The 20559-nt window shown below is 38.3% G+C and overlaps 1 protein-coding gene across 1 annotated transcript; it reads right to left on the bottom strand.

Annotated features, from left to right (window-relative positions):
• Positions 1–4123: 4123 nt before the first annotated feature.
• Positions 4124–16778, bottom strand: LOC121384698 (dual specificity protein phosphatase 1-like). Its single transcript, XM_041515188.1, has 4 exons — positions 16330–16778; positions 11209–11363; positions 5417–5633; positions 4124–4891 (listed from the first exon to the last, which is right to left on the bottom strand). Exons 1-4 carry the CDS (start codon positions 16775–16777, stop codon positions 4482–4484), a joined length of 1230 nt encoding a protein of 409 aa, XP_041371122.1. The 5' UTR covers position 16778; the 3' UTR covers positions 4124–4481.
• Between the last annotated feature and the right edge of the window lie 3781 nt (positions 16779–20559).

Raw genomic sequence — 20559 nt, 5'->3', positions numbered from 1 at the left:
TACGCGTGTAAGATTACTAAGGATCCATTCAGCTGGTTGGGATTTTTTCTCGTTCCAACCAGTGCATCACAACTGGACAAAGGCCGTGGTATGTGCTTTCCTGTCTGTGGGAAAGTGCATATAAAAGATTCTTTGCTGCATTAGGACAAATGTAGCGGGGTTCCTCTGATGACTACGAGTCAGAATTACTAAATGTTTGACATCCAATAGCCGATGATTGATTAATCAATGTGCTCCAGTGGTGTCGTTAACCAAAACAAACTTTCACTAAGACATAAACAGTTTTTGTAAATTCGGTCCTTAATGTTTAAAGTCTATATGTGCGCAAGATACGACCAAAGGCGAGTTCTGAAAAATGAGCAATCGCGAACAATTTCATATTTATTTCGATTAGGATTAAAAAAACTTTAACAAAAAAACCCCAAACAACAACAAAACAAAACAAAAAGGCATTTTGCAAAAGCGCTCTCCGCCATTATCCAATATTGTAAATATAGTTTAGAAGTTGTAAACTTTATAGCAGTAAAGAACTTGGTTTGGATTTGGAGGATATGGGGGACGGACATGTGTTGAGCCCATTTTGTAGCGAACACAGACCGTGAAAGAAGTTTCTCAAAGTTAGAAGATCATTGTGACGAAAACCAGCGATAGAGGGATGTAGTGATCTGTAGTCTGCCTTTAATAGTGTTTCTTTTTTCCACATTGCTCAATTAATGGCGAGGTTAATTTTTTTTATCTGATGCATTCTGGGATATGCTTCGCATTTAAAAATAAACGCTGAAATGATCTTTTTAAAGCCAAAAACGCTATACAATAGTTAAATGCAGGTCATTTTTCAGATCACTATCAGTTTATTTTGCTTTATGACCCCTAAAAAGTGGAAATCCAATCCATCCAACAGATGACAAATCACATCCCCGTGGATTACAAATTAAAATTATTCCTTTTAAGAAACAGAAACGCATAAACTGCCTTGCTTTTGATACGAAACTATCGAAAATGTCTGTCATGTGACTCTAAATATGTATGTCATACTGGTGTCAAACTAACTGTTAATTAAAATATTGATAATATAATGACTATATAGCTGGCTGAAAAAGGTAAAAAAAATTCTGATAAATTAACTCTATATGTTTACAATAATGTGCTACGCTAATTAGCAGATTATTCACCAGTGTCATTACGCCTTTAAAATGTTAAACAAAATAGTTGGTGGGACAAAACTGAACACACAATCGTTAGCACACAACATCACATTGACAAGTATCATGTAACACGTTTGACAGTCAACATAATTATATCAAACAAAAATAACATATCGAACCGTTCAACGATTACGTAACGCAAAATTGTTTTTATATATTTTACAACACGAGGAAGAGGGGTATTATATATATATATATATATATATATATATATGTACATACACACGTATGAAACCTCTCAAAACCGGACCCTCTGTAAACCGGAATTCCCCCAAAACCGGACATTTTTCACGGTTCTTTTCAAAAAATCAGTACAGAAACATTTTACTTGGTTTCTAAAGTGTCCGGTTTAGAGGGGTTTCACTGTATATACATGTGTGTATATATATATATATATATATATATATATATATATATATATATATATATATATATATATAAACTCCCTCTAAAATTACATAACTCATGAATATTCAATCCCCACCAGTCCACTTTCCCTGTTATTATGGCGTACTATGATCAATATTATAGGATTTTCTATTTTATGTGTTTGCTTTGTTTGGTAATAAATACTTCTTTTAAAAAAACATTATTTGTTAAAGAACAAAACAGCAATAATTAGATGCATTTTAATTCTTAAATAAAATTGACACATACGTTTTGAAAACGTTATGTAACTCTTGACAACACCCCTCTCCCTTGGATGTTTCAAAACGCATCACGTGAACCTCCTACATTTAGAGCGTTACGTAATTGTTGAACGGCTACTATCTAAGATGCATAAAACTGCATAATACTATAAGTAAATAATGTATCTTTAAGAGAAAAAAAAGAGAAGCTGTACTACTAATAGTATCATAACAATAACAACTGTAGTTATGGAATAATTTCCATAACTGTCACTCTAAATCTAGGGCCATACCTACATATAAAAAAGGTACCATTTTAGTTCAAAATGTTTAAATGACTCAATAATGATTAAAGGGACATACCCTAGTTTTTAAACACTACAGCACATTTTTCACTATTAGAGCCGTTTATGATCACTGCAATCAAACATTATTTATATTTTATTGTTAATGAGTATCTATTTCCGTAGCACCGAAGTGTTTCTGGTCATCCTGATGTTTCTAATAAAAAAATGCATTTTTCATATTTTTAAAAACGCACGTGCGTCTGAGAAGTAGCGGTTTATTGATTCGAGTTCTAGTCTATTTTTAAGGATATTTCCTATTTTAACGTCACACACTCTTCTTTCACTCTATTATAACTTTATCCAAATGAGTTACAGGTTTGTAAATTAACTAAACTTAGTGTCCATTTTTTATGGGTTAAAACTTTTAGATTTTTTTTTTTTTTTTTTACTGCCCCTTAGTTATTTTTCTGTTGCACATTTCGACAACTCCTCGGTCCCAGCTAGTGGATTTTCGGTCTGGGCTAGTGAAAAATATCAACTGTATTGCTCTATAATACATAGCGCACTAGCCAAATATTAGTGAGGGCTAGTTACTTTCTCAAACGTTTATCGAACACTGGGTTAGTACGGCCCTGGCATTGCCTATTATTAATATTTACACAACCACAATTAAAAATAAACAACTCACATGTCTGTGCATAGAGCGTTCACAATATTTAAATATTTCTACAAAATAATGTTTTTTAAAAAATACTAAAAATAAGTTCTACATAATAATATATTATTAATTATTTCAACAACACTGTTAGCATTTATTTATTATTTCAACAATAGCGTCAAACAGCACACACACACACACACACACACACAAAACATACACACGTGCGCGCGCACTCACACACATACATACATATATACACTTTATTATGTTCCAGGGAGGTTTTGCCCCTCCCTGGAAACTTCTTGCGGACGCCCCTGTCAGTTGGATGTTTTTACCCCCCCCCCCCCCCTTTTATTATTATTATTATTATTATTATTATCATTTAACATCATTAGCTCCTACGAGTCCAAATAAAATGTTACGTATTTACTCTTTTTATTTACGTATTAATATTTTTAAAACCCCCCACATCGAAACAAAAATTAGGGTTGGCCTTTTTTCTGGAAAGGGTCGGGTTCCCGGAAAGACAGAATCGTTTGTGTTATGCCTGACGTTAACTGAATGTAATATGATTGTATATGATTAAAACCAGTCCACTTGTTTGCGACAGTTTGTCCTTCAGTACTCGTGGAGGTGCTTATTATTCTCTTTCTTTCTTTCTCCCCCCCTCTCCCCCCCCCCTCTCTCGCTCTCTCTCTCTCTCTCTCTCTCTCTCTCTCTCTCTCTCTCTCTCTCTCTCTCTCTCTCTCTCTCTTTCTCTCGCACGCTGTATTGTCTGCCTTTTTTGTTTTCCACTACTTTTGTCTTATGAATACTTACGAAACACAAACAAGAATATTCAGTAACAATTGGTTCTGGGATCTGATCTGTACCAAGGTACACAAACACGGAATAGATCATGCCATATATTATCATACTTCATGCAGCTTTCAGGGGGGTGGTAATTGGTGTAAAAAATGAGGAAATCTAGGTTAAAATCTGTGCCATCTGACACATTTTGGAGGAAAGAACAACTAAAATGCGAGGAAACGCAATGTTCCATAAGAGGAAACCGCGAATCCGAAAATTCCCACCCCTGAGCTTTCTACAAGACATCAATGTTCGTTGCAAATAAATTAGTTGATATGTATAATAAAAAATAATAATAATTAAAAAAACACCCTTAAAGGCATATTGTCACAGACCACTAGCCTATTTAATGGTCTAAGAAAGTATTACCTGAACAAAAATAATTTGATTTGTCCCTAAATGTACTTTAATGAACCATCTTCATAACCACCATACTACATTTATTAATGATATTTTGTAAAAATAACTGAATTATGGCAATGGTCCATAATCCAAAAACTTGACATGGATTTCACTATATCATGGTTCAGTTAAGGTGATGCAATAGCTAGATTTGGTTTCCAACAATTAATGTAATGTTTAGTTACTATCCATTTTTACAGGTCCTTAAATCCGTGACAGTATGCCTTTAAACACTAGGTCCTAGAACCTGGTGCAGTCTTCATCCCTCTGTGACATAAAATGAATAAATCACGCCATACCAGCAGTCGTACGATCATTCGCAGCATTGCATCGCTGTAATCACAGTACGAAGAGCTACAAGTGAAAATAACTGTTGATAAAAAAAACCGTCTGATTGCACAGAGCCCGCTACCTGACCCAAATGTCTGCTTTCCCACAGACCTCCCTCTCAGTTAGTCGACACAACGGGACTGCTCAAGAAAGTAAAAGAGGAAGTGACGTGGCTTATTTCCACTTCCGGTGAGGCACTAGTGACGTCACAACCATGGAAGGAGAACCCGCTGTTATTGTCGGATGGCGTCATGAAACCGTGACTGTATAGTCTGCACGGCGACAAAGTTGGTTTTGACACTGTCTTGGACGTCTTGTAGGAGATCAGCTCCTTCTCGAACAATGAAAGCTGAATCATGAAGCTTGTGTTGGGCGAAATGACCTCCCGTCTGCATTTAATGTACTCGAAAGCGTCCTCCAGGCTCTGTGACCGAGAATACATCAGATAGGCCAAACACACGGTCGCTGATCGGCTCACACCGCCGCTACAGTGAACCAGTATAACACCTCCAGATCGCCTTTCATCCTCTGAAAAAAAAAAAAAAAATCATATTTCTGTTTTACTGCCAAATTTCAGAAATTTTAAGCTATAGACTCATGATACTAGTCTTGTTTTATGAGAGCATAAATGTATCTAGGTGCATAAATTGCATGTGGAAAGCAAGGTGGTTGCAATACACAAGTTCGTATGCGATTCGCCTTTTGTATGCCTATTAGACAATACGATGTACCCATGTGCCACAAAGATTTCACAGGTTTTTACCAAATACCTTCAAGATATACGCAATCAAAATGTTTGTTGCTATATAGTAATACAAAAAAGAAGAATAAGTCTAACGATTACAATACATTATGGCTAATAGAATAAATACATACCTAGTTCTACTTCCCACTAATCTGTGCAAGACATATTCATACAGTGTTCTAACCCGATTGCAAGATTAGTAGATTTAGAGTAAGTACATACCGACTTGCACTTTCTACTAGTCTGTGCGCTATTTATAGCATACAAAGCATCACAACTCACAAAATCTTGAACAAAAAGCAACTCACCGATAAAATCAATAGCTTCTGTAAACCATGTCCGGAGATCCTCGCTTACGGTGTCCTCCACGGGAATTACCTTGTACCGGAAGTCCTGGGGGAAGTGATTTTCACAGGAAGTAGACACGTTTAAAATGGCTGTGACTCCTATATTTTTTAAAACGTCTTTTCTTGACGAATGACTTGAATCACCGATGTACAGATATGGAAGCAATTCTACGGGTCTCTGGGGAAAAGAAAAGAAAAACATGACTTCATATAAACTGTTATAAAATTTGAAGTATTAGTAAACAATACCAATAATGGATTTCACAAAAATCTATAAATAGCTCAGTACTTTTCTTTTGAACGTAACGTAGTAGTCGAAAATGTGTTCAACACACAAAAAAAAAAAAAAAAAAAAAAAAAAAAAATATATATATATATATATATATATATATATATATATATATATATATATTATTGTAGTTAAAAATGGACAGCTACAAGGTTTGTTTGTTTTTTATTGTCTTCTTTTGTGTTTTTTGTTTAGGTTTTTGTTGGTTGATTTTTGTATTTGTGGCGGGTTTTTTTCATAAATTTTAAAAAGGAAATTCGACACCAATATAATGTTAGTGAAAACATAAACAGTTTTCACATATAAACTCAACACCAGGATGCTTCGGATCATCAGAATCAAACTGGTATCGCATGGCTTCAAGGTCCACACCTTGCCACCCACCCCTTCGGAGATCATAGCGATGCATTAAATATAAGATATAATTATGTGCATGTGTTAAATTATAAAATGATGTATTTCATGTTTTATTATGTAATTGACAGCAGTTTAGGGAATATACAAATACCAAATGTCCAGAAAATACTTTTACCACTGTGAGGAGTCGAACCAGTGTCACAGGTGTGATGAGATACTTTTAAGGTCGATTCCAACTCCGTGAAAAGTAAATTGTTCAAAAAGGGATACCGTAGTTTAATTTTTTGTTTTGAGGTACAGGTCTCCCCGGTTTCCTCCATTAGTTCCTCCCTTGATTTTTTTATTCTCTTTCGCCTTATTTTGATGTCCTAAATTGACCGGTTGCTTACCTTTCAAAGCATTTATCGGCTTTTTCTTTTTACACTGCTAAACATTTGAGGAGAGGAGGGGTGTGTGTGTGTGTGTGTGTGTGTGTGTGTGTGTGTGTGTGTCTTAACTTGCGTTTGTTTTTCTTCTTCTTTTTTTTCTGTTGAAGTTTCGCAAAAACGTACGAACACATTGTTAGTACATTAAATAACAACCTACACAATACCGAGTCTCAGTCAGAATTACTTATTGCAGCTCTGTCGATTTTCTATCCGGCTTTGTTTTGTTGTTAATCTTCTCTGTTTTGTAAAAAACTAATTTAGAAATTAACTGTACATTAAAATACACCCGCGAAGTCACAGTATTGTCTCGACGCTCCATTATTTTTCAGAAATGGAGAGATAAAACCCTATTTAATTAACCCACCAAAATCATTGGTGTTAAACTCCATACTAACATATATTCACATAAAATGTAGTGGTGTATTTTAAGAAGGGGAATATCTGTAACTGTCCTACCGGGCCTCGTCTCCATTATTTTTCAGGAATGGAGAGTTACTCGGACATTCCCCTATACGTAATCTACACACTCATTGCTAGTGGGGCGAGAATCACCCTCCCCCCAACACCTAAACGTCATCCTCCCCCGAGTTGGCTCTACTTTTGAAGAATAAAGATTTTGTGCTCGACGTCTCTAATCCCAAGATGTATAGAGTCGGGATTTGATCGATTTCATAAGAATAATGGCGGACAGCGGCGTTCCCTTTTAACTTCGCCCCCGACGTTTTAACCCGATCGATGATCTTCTGTAACCAATCGCGGTCATTAACCCGATTTTTTTTTCCTTCTACACTTAACTAACATTACTGGTGTTTACATTTTAGCCTATATGCAGCACTGTCATTTAAGACAGACACTGTATTACATCCAGTCTTCGGGAGAATTAAGACGTGAATTAGATTATTTACCGGCCTCGGTGGCGTCGTTGTTAGGCCATCGGTCTACAGGCTGGTAGGTACTGGGTTCGGATCCCAGTCGAGGCATGGGATTTTTAATCTAGATACCGACTCCAAACCCTGAGTGAGTGTTCCGCAAGGCTCAATGGGTAGGTGTAAATCACTTGCACCGACCAGTGATCCATAACTGGTTCAACAAAGGCCATGGTTTGTGCTATCCTGCCTGTGGGAAGCGCAAATAAAAGATCCCTTGCTGCTAATCGGAAAGAGTAGCCCATGTAGTGGCGACAGCGGGTTTCCTCTCAAAATCTGTGTGGTCCTTAACCATATGTCTGACGCCATATAACCGTAAATAAAATGTGTTGAGTGTGTCGTTAAATAAAACATTTCTTTCTGCATTGAGATAACAGTTCTTAGCGTTTATTTTTGTCTCTTTAAACATTTAATTTTTGGTATGTTGTCTTGATTTTCCAACCTATCTTTTTTTTTTTTTTAAACCTCTGTATCGTTGATTATAAAATGATAATCATCCCGTTCCAACCAACAGCCTGCGATTGGTGTGCCAAAGCGCGTGGTATGTACTGTCATGTGTATGAAAAACTACATATCTGTGTGTGTGTGTGTGTGTGTGTGTGTGTGTGTGTGTGTATACGATGTCGGTGTGCGTACCTACCTGTTTTCTAAAGTTCGACAGTAACGTACATCAAATACACATCCTGTACACATATCGATTTTTTTTTTTCAAGCACAGATCTTGCCGGAAACGTATGACGTTATTGCAGATGTTCTTCAAATACTAACACACAAAGAAGATGTGTTTTCGTAGCACAAAACACAAAAACAAGTTTGTGTGTGTGTGTGTGTGTGTGTGTGTGTGTGTGTGTGTGTGTGTGTGTGTGTGTGTGTGTGTATGAATATATTATAATATAATAATAATAATAATAAAAATAATAAAAAGTACAAACATTTTGGTATACTTCAGATTACGGTCTTAACGCTTTGGCTTGAATACAAAATGACCCACACAATGATTTATATTAAAAAAAAAACCCCACAAAAAACCAAACACACATAAAACACAAAACAAATTAACACAATATAGGGTTTTATCTAGCTAAACAAAAAAGCGGCTACATCTAAACTAAGAAGGGGAAATTTCAAACGTAAAACGGGCACATGCAAATGTCCCCTTCACCAGGCTTTTACAATTAAATATATATCATGTTAAATATTTCCTAAACTAATCAAGCATTCAGTCTACACACACACACACACACACACACACACAAAACCCTATCATTAACCTGGCCACTGGCCATTTGTATTCGTCGTAAAATAGTTGCATTGAGAGAACAGACCGGAAGTGTTAGCTTCCGGTAATGAGTCGAGCAGCTGTCCCGGCAAAGTGAGGACGGGGTGGGGGGCAGGAAGGGGTCAAATAGTTCACCTGTCCTTAATTACTGACCACGCAGCTCTCAGGACCCCGCACTAATCAAACTTCCGCTCATCATTTATCTCAACCTGTCAGTCTCATTTTGTCCGCGTGCCCATTAACTTGTAGAGGCAACAAGTTTAGGTCAAAACACGCGTTAAATGCTCTACACAACTTTACGAGTTTACAGTTTGGGTGGAAATGGGGCTTTAAATTACGAACGGAACGTATATGCTCTAAAGTTTAATATCAGGTAGTGTTACACACTAGTATTGTTTTCTTGCTGTAATATAAGTGATTTTTTTCTTTTAATACTGCTTTAATATTTCATTTTGAAAAAATGAAATACTTATTTTCCCCCTCTAAAATACTGCTTTAATATTTCATTTTGTAATTTATTTTAGACCATGTTTCTTAAATATAATACTAGTAGTCCTTGCTTTGTTTAAAACTGTTTGGAAGTAAATGGAAATTCAATGGTTTAAATCAATTGTTTTCCTCGTGTATAAAAAAATAAAATAAATAAAAATTAAAAAAACCCACAGACATATTAATCTTTTAAAAGTGTGTAAAATTGTAGTTCAGTATGAGTTTTTTTGTTGTTGTAATTCTGTGTGCTTGCTGAATGTTTTAATATATTTTATATCTTGAATTTATATTGCGAATTTGTGAATATTTTTTTTTTCGGTGCTGTAGCGCATAAGCCCTCGACTGATAAGTGATGGGTTCGAATTCCATTACCGATCGCAACCCAGAGTGGATTTTAACTTTCAGCAAGCAGACAGAACTACTAGAAAAAACGTGGTACAGCGCTCGCCTTAGCTACTTTGTTCATAGGATAAACACATCCACTACAACAAACACCTTGTAAATACAGACACTGATGTTTTAAATAAGAAAATGTATTTAATGTGTATGTTACGTCATCAAAAAGGCTCTACTGGTCGGAAACAGTTTACAATTGTTGTAAACTCAGGACTGTCTCTTGAACGGCTGAGTTATGTTAGAAGCTTGACAAGTGGATATATTAGCACGAACATTAATGAAAAAATAATAATTAAAATCTCCAACACTAGCACTGTCTATTTATAGGCAAATAGCTCTGTAACAAATATTATATGTGCCCAGGACAGCGTGTTTAATCCATAAAGGGACAGACATTACCGCGTTATTTTTTCACTAGCATTGTGCTCTAGTGGTATAATTAAAAAAAAAATTGTTTTGCCACCCACTACACTATGCCGTTATGAAACAAGCCTGTTTTGGGCAAATATGCATGGTTTGACGGCGAGCGCTTGCGTAGTGTCCAAAGAAAAGAGAGAATTCATGTCTGTGTTTAGTTTTCTTTTCTACAAAACGCTACAAAGGCCGTATATATAAATACGGGGAAGTACCTATTTCTAGTTTTAGAATGCCCTTCTTATCTAGTTGGAGAAGGCCCTATATTACAGGGCGTAGCCAGGATTATATGGGGGGGGGGGGACAAAACAAATCCCACCCTAGTAAGTTCTTAACATTGTAATACAAGCTAAAATATTAGGTGGAGGGGGAAAAGATATGCCCCCCCCCCCCCCCTCGGTTATTCAAAAGGCAGGCTTCTGAGAATTAAAAATCTGTGTGACCCATTTATCGGTTACGCAGAAATAAATCCAGGTAATCCATTTCCTTTTTGCGTAACCCGATATATCCCAATAAATGGTGCTCGAAATTTTGCGCGAACAAAAAAATAGGTTACGCAAAATTAAATTTGCGTGAGCAACACGCGAACGAAACGATCGTTATCGCAATTTTCAGATGCCTCAAAAGTGCCCTTAATTTACGGTGACCGGCCTCGGTGGCGTCGTGGTTAGGCCATCGGTCAACAGGCTGGTAGGTACTGGGTTCGGATCCCAGTCGAGGCATGGGATTTTTAATCCAGATACCGACTCCAAAGCCTGAGTGAGTGCTCCGCAAGGCTCAATGGGTAGGTGTAAACCACTTGCACCGACCAGTGATCCATAACTGGTTCAACAAAGGCCATGGTTTGTGCTATCCTGCCTGTGGGAAGCGCAAATAAAAGATCCCTTGCTGCTAATCGGAAAGAGTAGCCCATGAAGTGGCGACAGCGGGTTTCCTCTCAAAATCTGTGTGGTCCTTAACCATATACCTGACGCCATATAACCGTAAATAAAATGTGTTGAGTGCATCATTAAATAAAACATTTCTTTCTTTCTTTCTTTCCTTAATTTACGCTCCTCCCCTTGTCCGCCTCATTTCCTACCCATACACTCAGACAATGCAAATACAGTCCACAAATGATTCCTGCCCAGACAAAGGGAACTAAACGGCTTAATCAGTTTGCGTCTAAAACTCACCTTTCTATTGAGAGACGAGTCGGGCCCGCTGTATTGTCCGTCGGGTGTTTCCGGAAACGATCGTTGAGTTTTGAGCACCAAGTTGAGCTTGGTAAACATAGTACTGTGTTTGAAACACAGCTGGGGATATTCCTCTTTGAAGCGCCGATAGCCGCCTGGGAAAATAAATTCAGTTTAGTAACTTGTATGTGTGGCAGTAAATAGGATCATAAATAACAATATTAATTAATATATAAACCACACACACGCACACAAGTGTACACATGTACGTAGCATTGAATGTATGAATGTCAAATGACACCCCAATATATGTATGGCAGTAAATAGGATCATAAATAATAATATTAATTAATAGATAAACCACACACACGCACATGTGTACATATGTACGTACGCAAGTAGCATTGAAGTTATGAATGTCAAACGACACCCCAACATTTTTAACACATTGGACACACTCACACACACACACTCTCTCTCTCTCTCTCTCTCTCTCTCTCTCTCTCTCTCTCTCTCTCTCTCTCTCTCTCTCTCTCTCTCTCTCTCTCTCTCTCTCTCTCTCTCTCTCTCTCTCTCTCTCTCTCTCTCTCTCTCTCACACACACACACACACTCTGATACACATAATTCGTGTCGTTATTCCTGTATATTTAAAGACTGCGCATTATTCCCACATACTCAAAAAGTCGCATTAAATGTGCGGGGGCGGGATTTAGATCAGTCGGTTCAGTGCTCGCTTGTGGTGTTTGAATGGATCCACTGAGGTGAGTCGATCCTGTGACGCAAGCATTTCAAGCGAGCACTCAGACGACTGAGCTAAATTCTGCCCCACCTACATAAAGGTAATTTTTCAACATTTCAGATAAAATTTAATCTACTTTGTGACAAGCATTAAATACACACAAAAAATAAAATCACATCACTGGACTGGACCTTGCACGTTATTCCCGAATACTCAGTAAAGCAAACTACAGAAATAAAATATCGCGTAATGCTTAACATCTGGAGGAAAATACCCCAAATAAAAACCTTTTGGAGAGTTAAAAAAAAAAAAAAAAATCAATCCGTGCATGTCAAACGACGTCCCGTACTGAACGTGACAGGTTATGCAAATTGGCCCAGCGCGAGATTTCGCAGTGCACCTGGCCAGTTGGGCAAGCGCCGCCACACCACGTGTACGTACGCCTGACTCGCCACGTGGTTTAACAACCAACCGTCGTCTGTTTATGTTTCCTCAACCGCGGCTGGTAAAACGAAGTTTCCGCTCCGCAGCAAACACATGTTATCAATGGATTTGTAGTAAAACACGCGTGTTTAGCTTATTGGCGGATAATGAGCTTCTCATATGTACTTAGTTGGGATTTTTCTGCTTCGAAAATTTTGTTTGATGTCCAGTTGTACATTGATTTAAAAAAAAGAAGTTTTATGGAATAAAGCTCAAGAAGACCGATTTGCACTTAAAATTGCGATTTTATTATAATAGTTGAGTACTTAGTATATATGTATTTTCTTTTCCAGTATTTCAATGTATTGTTGAGGGCCAAGTGGAAGATTAGCTTGTGCTAAACCTGTCACCCTCATTAAATAAAGTTATTATTATTATTATTATTATTATTATTATTATTGCAGTAGCATACGTTGTTGTTTTTTTCATATAAGGAGATAACCTCAAGTGCATTTTAAGACTTGATAAGCTGCAAAAAAGACATTTTTTTTTCAGACCATAAGAAACATTATTTAGTTATGATAATAAATAACACTAGCAGGTCAAGGGGATCTGGACACACACAACCACTTATGACAAAAACATTTTTAGTTTTTTTCAAATTCAGTTCTTTTTAAAGTACAGTGATAGCTAATATACTACTTTGAGTAATTATGAAAAGTTAAATATTCGTATAATTTTGATCCTAATTTATATTTCAGATCTGATATATTGACGTCTAAGGAGTTTCACGTTCAATTAAACAGCAGTGGTCACATCAACGTTCTTCCACTGGAGTGAAAGGTTGTGCATTAACACCCCCAAAGAACCCACATTCTGATAGTTTTTCCCGTTCCAACCAGTACACACGACTGGTATATTATTAAAGGTCGTGGTGTATTACTGGCCAGACTGGGGAGGAAAGTATATAAAATATTCATTGCTGCCAAGAAAATGTAGCGGTTATTTTTCTAAGGGAATGTGTCAGAATTACTAAATGTTTTACATCCAATTGCAGATGATTAATAAATCAATATGCTCTAGTGGTGTCATTAAACAAAACAAACTGACTTTCCGAAGCTACGTGTCAAATGTTTTCTCATTTAATACTAAAATGATACGTACGTTGCATATATGAACACAAATGTTTGACATCCAATACTGAGATGAGCCATATATAGTAAGCTTGAACACAAATGTTTGACATCCAGTACTAAACTGATGCGTACATGGCATGTTGGAACAAAAAATTGTTTTATTTAACGACACCACTAGAGCACATTGACATATTAATCATCGGCTATTGGATATCAAACGTGGTAATTTTTACATAGTCTTAGAGAGGAAACCCTCTACATTGTTTTCCATTAGTAGCAAGGGATCTTTTATATGTATCATCCCACAGACAAGATAGCACATACCACGGCCTTTGATAAACCAATCGTGGTGCACTGGTTGGAACGATGGTATGCATGAACACAAATGATTGACTTTCAATACAAAGCTGATGCGTATGTATGAACAGAAGACCCCATGCGGTTCGGATCCCAGTCGAGGCATGGGATTTTTAATCGAGATGCCGACTCCAAACCCTGAATGAGTGCTCCGCAAGGCTCAATGGGTAGGTGTAAACCACTTGCACCGACCAGTGATCCATAACTGGTTCAACAAAGGCCATGGTTTGTGCTATCCTGCCTGTGGGAAGCGCAAATAAAAGATCCCTTGCTGCCTGTCGTAAAAAGAGTAGCCTATGTGGCGACAGCGGGTTTCCTCTAAAAACAGTGTCAGAATGACCATATGTTTGACGTCCAATAGCCGATGATAAGATAAAAAATCAATGTGCTCTAGCGGCGTCGTTAAATAAAACAAACTTTAGAAGACCCCATGCATTTACATCACTTTGTCACTTCCATTTTAGTGCTGAGTAGAAGAGATGCTTGTTTTGGTTAACGACAGCACTATGACACATCGATTACTTAATCATCTGTCACTGGATGCCAAACATTGAATGATTCTGACACGTGTCAAATAATCAAAAGAAAAAGAAAGAAAACAGACCCTCAGCGTTGCGGGGAGGGAGTCAGTTATGTTACTAACCAGAACCAGATTGGGGGGGGGGGGGGTATATCAGTGGAAGTACGCTCGCCTATGTTGCGGTGTGCTGCGGGATAGGTGGACCAGTACTATATGCTAGGCTCAGACTACCAACGGTCACGAAGAAGTTCGCCAACTCGCCGACCTCACAAATTGTACCACTGTCCAGTCTGAGCGCTCTTACAACTCGATTGTCGTCATACACAACCTGCCAATTCCGGTTAGTTGTTAATCTGAGCCGCACCCGTCGTAAGTCACCACCATCCCTCTCCCGTCTCCTTGAGGGAACTCTCTGGCGAAGTCAGAGGTTGTGACTATGACAGTTCTCTGATGGAAGCAGACCAAAAATAATCTACCCCCTTCATTGACTATTTCTAGAATGTCATCTGAGCCAGAACTATAACAAATTCTAATATGCAATTGATGTTTTGCAGTTCATTCCTACCGAAGGAAGGTAACTGGCACTTGCTGCTTGCAAACAATATCTTTCGACCAGATAGCAAAAAAATCATAACAATTTGACTGGGGGTGGCGAAGGGATTTTTCTTTCTTTCTTTTGCTCGTTTTTTTTTTTTTTTGGGGGGGGGGGGGGGTGGGTGGGTTGGGTAGGTGATGTGGTGGGTTATAATTGTTTTATTTTTTGCTTCAATTTAGTTTTGTTTTCGTTGGTATCGTTTTTTGTTCTGTTTTCATTTTTGGGAGGGTTAAATACCAGCCCCATGTCGTGTTTTTAGTTAATTACACGCACCGTCCTACAGACAGGATAACACGGTTTCTGATGTACCATTCGTGGTGTACTGGCTAGAACGAGAAATAGCCCAGCGGGCCCACTGACGATGACCGATCCTAGACTTCGAACCCAGCACCTACCAGTCAACGGCTTAACCGTAAACATCGTGCTTTTTAAAAAATGTTTTTACTTACTAAGATATGAGAATACATTCAAATACAGTTCCTTTCAACACTACAAACGGTGGTTTTATAATATACTCAACAACGAAAGTTTAGCAAATATCTTTTATGACGTCTAAATTTGCCATGGTTGAATAAACTTAAAAGAAAACCAGGTCCTCCTGTTGTGTTAAGGCAAAGGTTGATGAGTTTATGTTGTATGTAAATCATACTAATTAATAAAAATAGGTTAATTTATAAATGTTATGCCCAGCATTAAACAAAAATGCCCGAATCTGGATAACAATGCCTTGCCTATCAGCATTACTGTTAAAACAGCTATATCGGGGTGCAAACAAATCACAACAGATGTTTTTTTTAGGTTTTTTTTACATGAATGACAACTAATTTTGCGAGTAGAATGATAGAAATACATGGTAAAATGGCCCCTGTTTAGCATATTCTGCCCGAATATCTCTATCGTTTTTGCCAGAGTTTGCTCCAGCACTATGGGGTAGACTCCCCCAACCCTCACGTCCCGTATACTTAATTTTTTATATATACAATATTAAAGGCGCAGAGCCTAGTTTCAGCCCGTAAACATGTACACGGAGTGTAGATAATATAAAAACCTGCAACACATCTGGATACAGTTATAGCAGAGAGAGGCAAGTCTGAGATGCTTTAAACAGGGAAGTACCATCTACAAATAACTGGAACATGTCTTAATAACCATTACTTCTCAGACGAACGTACGTTTTTAGAATTATGAAAAATGCAGTTTGGGGTATTGCAAAAACCTGGATGACCAGAAACACTTCAGGTGTATAAAAATTAATATTCTAAATAACAAAATGTAAGTACTTTTAATTTAAACTATCAAAAAACCGGCTTTTAAAAACTAGAGATCTGTCACTTTAAATGAATACTCACCAGAAATGAAAAAAAAGCTTCTATTGCCCAAGAAACGAATAAGACTTCTGTGTATTAAATTCAAGTCTGATTTTTGATTGTCCATTGAAAACTCGTCTGAATCTTCGTCGTACAAAATTACAGTTTGGTTGTCCCTTCTGAGAATCTGTTTAATCTCATCCGATAAAATGTTCTCCAGCGGAACACACGATGGGTGGCGCTTACGTAACAGAGGAGGGCAGTAAATGTTTACAGCTGACAGTATGCGCTCGTTATTATACTGCATGAATGAACGAGTGTCGATGTATAGCACAAAATGGTCTTCCAAGAGTTGTTTCACACGATGTGGAGAGATAGAAATCGCTGTTGCCATCGCAAATAGTTGACTGAGCAAGAGAATGATCCAGCGTCCACAGCGGTTCACCAAGAAATACTCCACAATCAATATTCGCACGATCAGTTCATTCATTGACAAGTACGAGATGAAAACAAACACGGAGCAGGTTTCCGGCCATTCTACCACGACAGCCAATCAAACGGCAAGTTCTCATTCAGGGGCATGAACCGACTGACTCTGTATCCTGCGTCGATAGTAAATAGTTCTCGTCAAATACACCAACACTTGTAAATTATCTGACTCTAAATGAATATATATTGATTAATTTCTGTATCAATTTATTATTAAATCGTATCTCATTGATCATAAATTGCAAAAACGTATTTTAAAAACCCTTCGACATGACATCACGGTTCATGACCATAAGGAGTTAATGTATTCACTGTATTAGTGGGCCAATGCTCCGCCCATCGTTTCCGGCAACGCGGTGAGATTTACGCTGGCCATAAGATAAACACAGTTGCGGTTTGACATGGAGTAAACAAAGCCCCATTGATGTTTCGCCTACCGATAAGACGGAAGCTAATTGTTAAAGACGGCGGGGGCCTCTTGTTTAGAGCAGAAACACAGGTGACACTGAGTTTCTTTAATCATCATCAATGGATTGGATGCTTGGAGAAACACCCCCCATCCACCCTTTTGTTGCAACTAAAATTGAGTTTTTCTTGCTTCCGTTGTTACCACTGTGTGTAGTTTTAATAATCAAGGCTATTATATTTCAACGAAATTTTCTCTCCCCCCACCCGGCCCTCCCCGTCATGGACAGAACTCTCCTGCGAAGTCGGAGGTTGTACCCACGACAGGCGTGCTTGAATTGTTCTCTGATGGAAGCATGCCAAACATTACCCACACTTACATCACCACCCGATCAGATGAAAAAAACCCAGCTTATGCAGGTGGTGTTTTTTAAAATTATTATTTTTTTAATTATAATTATTATACTATTAGTATTACTAAACCATTATTAATATTTGACTTGGAGATATATGGTGTTTGAACACTGGTATAATCACAACAATAAGGTGCAAGAGAGAGAGAGAGAGAGAGAGAGAGAGAGAGAGAGAGAGAGAGAGAGAGAGAGAGAGAGAGAGAGAGAGAGAGAGAGAGAGAGAGAGAGAGAGAGAGAGAGACACACACACACACACAGACAGACAGACAGACATGCGTCGGAATCCGGAAGGAGACAGGGCAGTGCCCCTAACTGAATCTGGAGGGGCAAAGGTATGCGTTGTCCCCACCTGTCAGTTGAAAGGCGATCTAAATAAATGTTTTAATGAATATTTCGGGGTTTTTTTTTTGTTTTTTTTACTCCGATACGTCATTCGTTCCATGTTATCAAAAACTGTTTTAATACAAACAGCGTTGGTTATAACTATTTTAAATTGACACACACACACACACACACACACACACACACACACACACTGGCACTTCTAGTTTGCCAACCCCCCCCCCCCCCCCCCACCACACACACACACATATCCCACAGTTACCGGCATCTTCCCACGCGTATGAGGACAGAGAAAGATATGGGGAAAGACACGGACAAACAAAGAAACAGACGGAAACCAAGAGAACTTTGTGCATACATGTATATATTAATAACGTATTAATGTCGCGTATAATAAATACATTTTGATGAAAAACGTCAATTATACGTGATGTATTAGGTATATCGAGTAACCTTGAATCTAACACACAACAGACATAATAGATAATTAATTTAATCAATTAGTTATGGAATATACGTACGGCGAAACATTCGCTTAGAAAATGGAACCATAAAACATACGCTGCCACCAAAGGTGTTGTGAAATGGAAACGGTATGCTCGTAGTTGTTCTGCCTGTGGCACAATGTGGATTATTTTTTTCTTGGCGCTGATCAATAAACAATGTATTTACCGCCCACCAACTCATTATAATATTCCAAATACATGTAAATGCTGATGTACTTTGTTATCTTGACGTAGCATTTTAAGTGAATTACCAAATGTTTCACATCCAATAGTAAAGTAAAGTTTGTTTTATTTAACGACGCCACTAGAGCACATTAATTTTTTAAATCTTATCATCGTCTATTGGACGTCAAACATATGGTCATTCTGACACTGTTTTTTTTAGAGGAAACCCGCTGTCGCCACACAGCTACTCTTTTATGACAGACAGCAAGGGATCTTTTATTTGCGCTTCCCACAGGCAGGATAGCACAAACCATGGCCTTTTGTGAACCAGTTATAGATCACTGGTCGGTGCAAGTGGTTTACACCTACCCATTGAGCCTTGCGTAGCACTCACTCAGGGTTTGGAGTCGGTATCTGGATTAAAAATCCCATGCCTCGACTGGGATCCAAACCCAGTACCTACCAGCCTGTAGACCGATTGCCTAACCACGACGCCACCGACACATCCAATAGCTGATGATTAATAAATTAATGTTCTCTAGTGGTGTCGCTAGACAAAACAATTTTTTTCAAAACATTTCTAGTGATGATTCTATTAAAAGCATTTTAGCTTGTTAAAGATGAAGGAAAGAAATGTTTTATTTAACGACGCACTCAACACATTTTTATTTACTGTTATATGGCGTCGGACGTATGGTTGAGGACCACACATATATTGAGAGAGAAAACCCGCTGTCGCCACTTCATGGGCTACTCATTTCGATTAGCAGCAAGGGATCTTTTATATGCACCATCCCACAGACAGGATAGTGCATACCACGGCCTTTGTTACACCAGTTGTGGAGCACTGGCTGGAACGAGAAATAGCCCAATGGGCCCACCGACGAGAATCGATCCTAGATCGATCGCGCATCAGGCGAGCGTGGTACCACTGGGCTACGTCCCGCCCCTTGTTAAATATGTATTGTGCCATGTGGTTGTGGATGTTCCATGTGGTTGTGAATGTTCCATGTGGTTGTGGATGTTCCATGTGGTTGTGGTGGTTCCATGTGGTTGCGGTGGTTCCATGTGGTTGTGAATGTTCCATGTGGTTGTGAATGTTCCATGTGGCTGTGAATGTATTCTGATCAACAAAAGAAACACGAGAGAGAGAGAGAGAGAGAGAGAGAGAGAGAGAGAGAGAGAGAGAGAGAGAGAGAGGAGAGAGAGAGAGAGAGAGAGAGAGAGAGAGCTCATCCTTGAAGTAATCATTAAACTCGAACTTTGACCCGGCCGGAAGTTATTTGGTTTAGTACTACCTACAATGTATATATTTCTATTTAGTTTGCGGACATTGGCCGTATGATTCCAGTAAAGCAGACCACCCAATTGTTTACCCTGAAGGTCGATTCTAAGAGAGAGAGAGAGAGTCTGACTTTTAAACATTAATTTTATTTATTTTATTTTTATTGCTTTCAGAAGTGGAGCAAATATGTGAAAAAGATGTTCACTTCTGTCAGAAAGTGTCAAATTTTGCATATAGGGGTATTTTGGTCTACTAAATTCAAAAATTGATTGATCCAAGAAGTCTGATAGGCTGGTTAGCCACCATGGGCGTACGACCGGGGGGGGGGGGGGGGGGGGGGGGGCAGGGGGGGGGGGCAAAAACAGTGGGAAAACAGTGGGGAAAATTCGGGCAGTTTTTATCTGGGTAAAATTTCGGGCAAATCAACCCCTCCAGTCCCCCTAAATCAAAGAGTCCTCATACGCCCATGTTAGCCACCATACTGAATTTAAATATGGCCGCCATAACAAAATAACGATTGCTCATATTTCGGCTTCTAAACCACATAGAAATTTGGAATTTGTTATATTGGGGTATTTTGGTTCGTGTATGTAAAGATAGCCGACACCGTGACAAAATATTAATTGCTCATATCGGCTTCTGAACCAAGTAGGAGGTGCATTTTGAC

The sequence above is a fragment of the Gigantopelta aegis genome, chromosome 10 (assembly GCF_016097555.1).
Source record: "Gigantopelta aegis isolate Gae_Host chromosome 10, Gae_host_genome, whole genome shotgun sequence".
Lineage (NCBI taxonomy): Eukaryota > Metazoa > Mollusca > Gastropoda > Neomphalida > Peltospiridae > Gigantopelta > Gigantopelta aegis.
The sequence above is the reverse complement of the archived record's forward strand: the minus strand, read 5'-3'. Positions and strand labels throughout refer to the sequence as shown.

Bases quoted from the DNA above. Each gene is read 5' to 3' on its own strand.
- LOC121384698 (XM_041515188.1), bottom strand. From the start codon at position 16,777: ATGAATGAACTGATCGTGCGAATATTGATTGTGGAGTATTTCTTGGTG. The intron at 5,634-11,208 runs GTGAGTTTTAGA...TCTTTTCCCCAG, and splicing joins ACTCGTCTCTCAATAGAAAG to AGACCCGTAGAATTGCTTCC. The intron at 4,892-5,416 runs GTGAGTTGCTTT...TTTTTTTTTCAG, and splicing joins AGAAGCTATTGATTTTATCG to AGGATGAAAGGCGATCTGGA.